Here is an 8,469-nt window from a genome sequence, read left to right on the forward strand (position 1 = left end):
ACATGGACCTGTTGGAAGGGGTCCAGCGGAGGGCCACAAAGATGATCAGAGAGCTGGAGCCCCTCTGCTCTGAGGACAGGCTGAGAGAGTTGGGGTTGTTCAGCCTGGAGAAGGGAAGGCTCCGCGGAGACCTTACAGTGGCCTTCCAGTCCCTAAAGGGTGCCTACCGGAAGGATGGGGAGGGACTCTTTATCAGGGAGTGTGATGATAGGGCATGGGGTAATGGCCTCAAATTGAAAGAGGGTAGATTTAGAATGGATATCAGGAAACAATTCTTTACTGTGAGGGTGGTGAGGCACTGGAACAGGTTGCCCAGAGAAATTGTCAATGCCCCATCCCTGGAGGTGTTCAAGGCCAGGCTGGGTGAGGCTTTGAGCAACGTGGTCTAGTGCGAGGTGTCCCTGCCCAGGGCAGGGGGGTTGGAACTGGGTGATCTTTAAGGTCCCTTCCAACTCAAACCATCCTGTGATTCTGTAAAGATATTAAAATGATCTGTCCCCAGATACCAAGCACTGAGGAACAAGCATCAGGGTGACCATCTGCACACAAACATTAACAGCTGACCAAATGGAGCTTGAGGCCAGGGGCAGCTGGAGAAATGCTGGGATTTGGCCAACAGAAATGTCTTGAAGTTTTTCAAGGAGAAGTGTCCAGTCCTGCATCCCGGGGAAGAATAACCCCAAGGCAGCAGGACAGGCTGGGACCTGATGTGCTGAGCAGGGACCCTACGGAGACGGGGCTGGGCGGACGCCTCATGAGCCAGTGGTGCACGCTCACTGTGGACAAGGACGGCTGTCTACGGGGCTGCAGGAGGAGGAGCGTGTGCCCCCCAGGCAATTTGAGTCACCTTCCCCTTTCACTCAGCACTGCTGCGGCCCAACGCACACAGTTTGCGGTCCCAGTGTGCGGCTCCCCATTTTGGAGAAGTGGAGAGGACCAGGAGAGTGTCCAGAGGAGGTCTGCCACATTGGGCTTGAGGGCCCAGTGCACGTGTGCTTTCTGGAGAGGCTGAGGGACCTGGGCTTCTCTAGCCCAGTGGCAGGGAGGCTCTGGGCAGTATTGGAATAGCCTGAAACTGGTTGCAGGGTTATTTCAGAGACGATGGAGGTTTTCTTTGGAAGGAAACAGCAGGAGAAAGAAATAATGCAACAGAGGTCAGCTTGGGAGGTTGAGACTGGACACCAGGAGAAAGAAATGCCACTGCAAGGGCAGTGCTGTGCTGCAACAGATCACCCAGAGGGAGTCGGGATCAGCCCAAGGCGTTGTGTTTCAAGAAGAGCCAAGGACAATGGAGAGAGTTCAGTAAAAGCAGTGAGATGCCGAGCGGAGAGCAAGACGGGGAAGCAGGGGGGATGTCTGCAGCCTGCAGGGGAAGAGGAGCAGATGTGGGACACCATAGCACAGTCAGTGGTGGAGACGATCAAGGGAGATGGCAAGGCTGAAAGGCCCCAACAGTGCTTATGTCTTTCTCCTCTTGGCTGTGGCTGTTGTCTGTGCCACCAAGGCTACCAGAAGACACCTTATCCTTACAGCACTAGGGCCTTAGCGCCTCCTCTTCCCCACCCGGGAGCTGTCATTCTGTGTTTCTGCCCTTGGCGTTGCACGTCCTCCCATCACAATGCCTCAGGAAGAGCCCTGAGCTGTGGTTGTGGGGCAGGATCTCCCTTCCCAGGGGCTGGAGGCCAGGGCTTGGCCCTTTGCCTTCCTCTCACACATTCAGGATTAGCCAGCATCAGACACCTATCCATTGCCTTTGCCTACCTGCCCTCACTGCCTCCAGTTTTCCCTCAAACGAGCCCCCAGGAGCCTTTGGCAGTAATGGCCCTCAGTGGGACCCATTAACGCTCCAAGAAACTTTGCAGTTTGCATCTGATGTTGACTTCTGGAGAGGTTTCATCAGCTTCCCCTGTGTCTGATCTTCATGGGCTCGGCACCAAAACCACCAGAGAGGTCAATAAAATGCCTTGAGCTGGTCCTCTGCCACTAAACTGGTCCAGGCTTCCGGGATGGAGGAAAGTCATGGCAAGGAGCTCCTCTACCAAGCGTGAGAGGAGTCGAGCAGGCAGAGAGAGGTTAAAGGTAGCTGGGAGTGGGAGGACTCTGAGAGCTCACAGAGAGAGAAACCTTCACAGCCCTTGACACGGTAAGTCTCTGGGTGCAGGGCAATGCCGCTGCAGTTCCTGCAGGGATCTCCTAAAGCTCTCATAGCCCAAAACCTATGGGATCTCTCTCCTGGGTAGAGCAGGAGGACATGCTCAAGATCAGAGATTCTCTGCTGCTCCATCAGAGGCAGTGGACATTTCACAGGGACTTTTCCAGAAGCACCTCAAGACAAGCGCTACCTGGGAGTTGTCCTGGTTTCAGCTGGGAGAGAGTTCATTTTCTTCCTAGAAGCTGCTGTGGTTTGGATTTAGACTAATGATGATGAGACATTTTGGTTGAGTTGTTGCTAAGTAGTGTGTATGTTAAGTCAAGGACTTGTTCAGTTTCCCGTAGAAAGTGAGAGGGAGCACAGGCAGGACAAGCTGGGCCTAGGAATATTCCATACCACAGACGTCATGCTCAGTATAGAAATGGGGGTTGGCCGGGCAGCAGGAATCCGTGTTTGCTGCTCGGGATGGGCATCGGGTGGTAAGCAATTGTACTGCATCACTCCTGGTTTCCTATATTCTTTTACAATGATTGTCATTTTCTTTCCCGTTACTGGTCTATCAAACTGTCTGTACCTCAACCCATGAGATTTTTATTCCTTTTTCTCCCTCTTCTCCCTGTTCCTCTGCAGGGGGCCAGGGGGGAGTGAGTCAAAAGCTGCGTGGTCGTTCCCCCCCGACAAGGCTGAGGAGTGAGCTGGCTCTGCTCATGTCACTGCAGCTTTAGGACAACCGGGAGCTTCCTTGAGGTTTTCCTGCAGGAATATGCTGAGCAGCTCCTCTGCGTTACAAGTGGATTACAGATGAGGTAACTAGTGAATGTCAGACGCTGTAACCCCTTTCCCAAATCCCCGCTGCTGTGGAGCAGGGATGACTCCTTGGGAGCCCACAAGCAGAGCTCTGCTCCTCACGGCACACTTGGCCAGCAACAATGAGAGCTCCAACAAGGGCAATGCAGAAAGCTCCCGGAAGGAAGGACACAGGCAAAGAGTGTTTTCGGGGCTTGGGTTTGGAAGGGCAGGCAATGGGAAGAGATTTGCTCAGAGCTGTCCTGACTTGTGAGTGTGCTTTCCTCCTTTGGCAGTACCTCGGGAACAAAGGGATCCGATGTCCAACGGCAGCTCCATCACCCACTTCCTCCTGCTGGCATTCGCAGACACGCGGGAGCTGCAGCTCTTGCACTTCTGGCTCTTCCTGGCCATCTACCTGGCTGCCCTCCTGGGCAATGGCCTCATCATCACTGCCGTAGCCTGTGACCACCGCCTCCACACCCCCATGTACTTCTTCCTCCTCAACCTCGCCCTCCTCGACCTGGGCTGCATCTCCACCACTCTCCCCAAAGCCATGGCCAATTCCCTCTGGAACACAAGGGCCATCTCCTACTCGGGATGTGTTGCACAGGTCTTCCTGTTTGTCACCTTCATCTCAGCAGAGTTTTATCTTCTGACAGTCATGGCCTACGACCGCTACGTTGCCATCTGCAAACCCCTGCACTATGGGTCCCTCCTGGGCAGCAGAGCTTGTGTCCACATGGCAGCAGCTGCCTGGGGCAGTGGCTTTCTCACTGCTCTCCTGCACACTGCCAATACATTTTCAATACCCCTCTGCCAAGGCAATGCCCTAGACCAGTTCTTCTGTGAAATCCCCCAGATCCTCAAGCTCTCCTGCTCAGACGCAGACTACCTCAAGGAAGGCAGGCTTCTTGTGTTTGCTGTCTGTTTATTCTTTGCGTGTTTTGTTTTCATTGTGGTGTCCTATGTGCAGATCTTCAGGGCTGTGCTGAGGATCCCCTCAGAGCAGGGACGACACAAAGCCTTTTCCACGTGCCTCCCTCACCTGGCCGTGGTCTCTCTGTTTCTCAGCACTGCCACATTTGCCTACCTGAAGCCCTCCTCCATCTCCTCCCCAGTACTAGACCTAGTGATGTCCATTCTGTACTCGGTGGTGCCTCCGGCAGTGAACCCCCTCATCTACAGCATGAGGAACCAGGAGCTCAGGGATGCCCTGAGAAAACTATTGCAATATACTGCAATATTCACAGAAAACAGCAGGACAACCTTCTGTTCATAACCTTTTTACAGTCTTCCTTTCTTTCTTTCTTTCTTTCTTTCTTTCTTTCTTTCTTTCTTTCTTTCTTTCTTTCTTTCTTTCTTTCTTTCTTTCTTTCTTTCTTTCTTTCTTTCTTTCTTTCTTTCTTTCTTTCTTTCTTTCTTTCTTTCTTTCTTTCCTTCTTTCTTTCTTTCTTTCTTTCTTTCTTTCCTTCTTTCTTTCTTTCCTTCTTTCCTTCTTTCTTTTTCTTTCTTTCTTTCTTTCTTTCTTTCTTTCTTTCTTTCTTTCTTTCTTTCTTTCTTTCTTTCTTTCTTTCTTTCTTTCTTTCTTTCTTTCTTTCTTTTCTTTCTTTCTTTCTTTTCTTTCTTTCTTTTCTTTCGTTTTGTTACTTTTTTTTCCTTCCTATATTCCTTGCTTTCTTTATCTCTTCCTCTCTTTCTCTCTTTCACTGTTTCTCTTTTTTCTCTCTTCCTCTTATTTTAGGCTTGTTGTAATATTATTCCTAATCTCGCTTTTTGAGCATTTCAGTGTTCTTTCTTCCCAATGACATGCTGTACACGAGAAGCCAGACTCCCTCTATACTTGAAACAAAATAAAGGCAGCAGCAGAAAATCAAGCAGCGAATGAATGCTTTATTTTGCTTTGCTTACACACGCAGCTTTTGCTTTACCTGGGCTGAGCTGGGAAGCGCTCGGGAGAGGAAAACACCAGTGCAGAGCTCAGCTGTGTGAGTGTGAAGGCTGGGTGCACACAGCAGTGTTCTCACACAGCCAGGCCTTCTGGAGAGACAGGAAGGACCAGCAGAGCAGGACCTGCTCTGTGCCACGGTCCACGGACACCCCGGGGAACCTGCCCCAGGGTAATCGTCACCAACCAGCCCCTCACAGCTGCAGCAACAGCCACTCACCTCAGCTCAGAGAGCTGCTCTGTCCCTCCATGGAGGGACACAAAATGACTGCATCAGAAGTTTGTTCTTGCTTTACAGACTCTTGAATGCACATGTCATGTGGGTGATGAGATGAATTTGAGGGAGCACAAGTGCCAGCAGCTACTGCTAGGAGTGTCCTGTTGTGGGAAACTCAGTCTCTTGAGATCACTTCAGGTTTTGAGTAACACCCCCTGGGTAACCACCACTGCCATGTGCTTCCTTGTATGTGGGTCATAGAGACATCGAATCACAGAATCACAGCATGGTTCGGGTTGCAAAGAACCTTTAAAGGTCATCTAGTCCAATCCCCTCTCCACACACAGGGACATCTTTCACTAGATCAGGTTTCTCAAAGCAGTGTCCAACCAGACTTTAAACACTTCCAATGATGGGCCATCGTCAGCTTTTCTGGGCAACCTGTTCCCTTCTCTCACCACCATTATCGCAATATATTTCTCCCTTATCTCCAATCTAAACCCGCCCTCTCTCCCTTTAAAACCCTTGGCCCTCGTCCTGTCACTGCAGGCCTTGGTACAAAGTCTCTCCTCGACTGTCCTACAAGCCTCCTTTTTATATTGGATTCCTGCAATAAGGTCTCCCTGGAGCCTTCTCTTCTCTGTGCTAAACAACCCCAACTCTCTCAGCTTTTCTCCATGAGAGGTGTTCCAGCTTTCAGAGCATTTTTGTGGCCCTACTCTACACGCACGCTAACAGGTCTATATTGGTCTTGTGCTTGGCCCCCCGGAGCTGGACACTGTTCTCCAGCTGGGGTCTCACCACAGCAGCGTAGAGGAGGACAATCCCCTCCCTCCACCTGCTGGCCACGCTTCTTTTCATGCAGCCCAGGATGCGCTTGGCTTTCTGGTCCTGCACTTGGACCACAACAACCCCATGCATCGCTACAGGCTTGGGGCAGTGTGGCTGGAGAGCTGCCTGGCAGAAAAGGACCTGGGGGTTGTAATTGACAAGCGGCTGAACAGGAGCCAGCAGTGTGCCCAGGCGGGCAAGAGGGCCAATGGCATCCTGGCTTGTATTAGAAATAGTGTGACCAGCAGAAGGAGGGAGGTGATTGTCCCCCTGTACTCAGCACTGGGGAGGCCACCCCTTGAGTATTGTGTCCAGTTCTGGGCACCTCAATACGAGAGAGATCTCGAGGTGCTGGAGCGAGTGCAGAGGAGGGCAACGAAGCTGGTGAAGGGCCTGGAGAATAAATCTGATGAGGAGCGAGTGAAGGAGCTGGGACTGTTTAGTTTGAGGAAGAGGAGGCTGAGGGGAGACCTCATCGCTCTCTACAACTACTTGAAAGGCCATTGTAGAGAGGTTGGTGCTGGTCTCTTCTCACAGGTCATTAGTGATAGAACAAGAGGGAATGGGTTCAAGCTGCAGCAGGGGAGGGTTAGGCTGGACATTAGGAAAAAATTCTTCCCAGAAAGAGTGGTCAGACACTGGAATGGGCTGCCCAGGGAGGTGGTGGAGTCACCATCCCTGGATGTGTTTAAGACTCGTTTAGATGTGGTGTTAAGGGATATGGTGTAAGGGAGAACTTCGTAGAGTGGAGTTGATGCTCGGACTCGATGATCCCAAGGGTCTTTTCCAACCTAAATGATTCTATGACTCTATGATTGCCAGCTCATGTTCAGTTACTCAAACCCCAGTATCCTCAAGCCCTTCTCTGCAGGGCTGCTCTCAAGCCCTTCGTCAACACACTCCATGTGTCTCCTGCACTGCTTACAGCTTGCTGGGATGCTCTTCCAGCAGCTGTCAGGGTGACTGGAGTCCCCCAGGAGGATCGGAGTGTCTGTGGTGCTTCCTGTAGGAGAAGTAAGAACGCTTCGTCAAAAGGCTCCTCTTGGTCAGGTGGCCTGGAGCAAACCCCAGCCATGAGGATTCCAGCTGCACAAGGGTGCTCAGCTCCTCCTCTTTGTTCCCCAGGCTGCGTGCATTGGTACAGAGGCACTTCAGCTGGGCCATTGACCAGGACAACTTCTTTAGAGGAACACATCCAAAATCCTATGAAGCATTTCACAGCTGTTTCCCTGTGGGTTCCGAACACACCAGCAGCCCCTGGCCCTTCTCTCTTCCTAAAATCTCCATCCCCTTCCCCCGGTCAATCCAGTCGGACATGCAACTGGCCTCTTTTATACCGTCTTCTGCCTCCTCCCTCTTGGTTCCTCCCTGCTCCCCCTTCCGCTGCATGTCCCTCAGGGGTTTGCACAGCTCTAGTCATTCCCGCATCCCTCCCAGACCAGGCTCCCTCTGAGTCACAACGTTCTCATTTCAAACGGACACTTGATCTTCCTGGAGGTGCCACCTGGACTTTCTTGATGGCCCACCAATTCCTGGGACTGGCAAAAGTTCTTTCTTGTCATGGACTCCATGGTTCTTTGCTCAAGTTTGTGGCTCAGTGCATTCTGCTTCTGGTTTTTCTCCCTTTTTTCTCCCCGTTTCCCCATTAACAAGGTCCCCGCTCAGATGACCTTGCTGGAATAAACACTCCACCTCTCACACGCCTCCATCCCTCAGCGTGACTGACCACCTTTGGCTCCCATCGCTGCCTCCCTGAGCCTTTGCCCTCAGGTTTGGGGCCCTGCACCTTCTTCTTTATGGCCACTCGGCCTGACAGCTGCCCCGCCCACCAGCTTCCGGCGGAAGTCCCGCCCCCTCTCCTCTACCGGGCCTCTGCTCTCTTCTGATTGGCTGCCAGCACCGGCCACCCTGGCTGGATAGACCCGGAAGTGCATGGGACCCGGAAGGCCCTTCCCCTCCATGCACGGGGGCGCCATTTTGGTTTGTCCACCATTTTCTGCCGAGATGCCGCCATTCCCTGGCAGGGAGCTGCCGTTTGGTTAAAGATCACACAGCTCCGTGATTGGCTAACGGCCAGTTCTTGACACCGTCACACCCGCGTGTTCTCAGGCAGCCTATGGGATGAGCTGCCTGCCTCGTTTGGATATAAAAATAGAATATTTCTAGACAATATAATCATATATTGTATATATCTAGGAAAGGAAGTGTATCATTCTACTAATGAATTTATTTTTTTTAATACTACACACACTATTTTTATATATATACTTATGTGTATGTGTATAGATTTCTACAATGGTAAACATTAATAAACATATAGAAATTAAATTAATAATTTTTGTTTCCAAAGTTTAAATAACTATAAATTTGAATTGGAGCTATACATTTGAATTGAGTAAATCCCCCTTCAATAAGATTTAGTGTAGTGAAGAATTACAGTTTAAATGTGAACGGAAGCAGAAGGAAAAGGCCGGGTGGGGGTCCCCCACTTTACCAGGCTGCAGAACAAGCCCTGACAGGGTGGGCTGGGGGGAA

The 8,469-nt window shown here is 51.2% G+C and overlaps 1 protein-coding gene across 1 annotated transcript; it reads left to right on the forward strand.

Annotated features, from left to right (window-relative positions):
* Window positions 1-3,257: 3,257 nt before the first annotated feature.
* Window positions 3,258-5,085, forward strand: LOC141732315 (olfactory receptor 14A16-like). Its single transcript, XM_074561096.1, has one exon. It carries the CDS (start codon window positions 3,258-3,260, stop codon window positions 4,218-4,220), a length of 963 nt encoding a protein of 320 aa, XP_074417197.1. The 3' UTR covers window positions 4,221-5,085.
* The last annotated feature ends 3,384 nt before the right edge of the window (window positions 5,086-8,469 follow it).

This window comes from Larus michahellis, chromosome 17 (assembly GCF_964199755.1).
Source record: "Larus michahellis chromosome 17, bLarMic1.1, whole genome shotgun sequence".
Lineage (NCBI taxonomy): Eukaryota > Metazoa > Chordata > Aves > Charadriiformes > Laridae > Larus > Larus michahellis.

Bases quoted from the DNA above. Each gene is read 5' to 3' on its own strand.
- LOC141732315 (XM_074561096.1), top strand. From the start codon at position 3,258: ATGTCCAACGGCAGCTCCATCACCCACTTCCTCCTGCTGGCATTCGCA.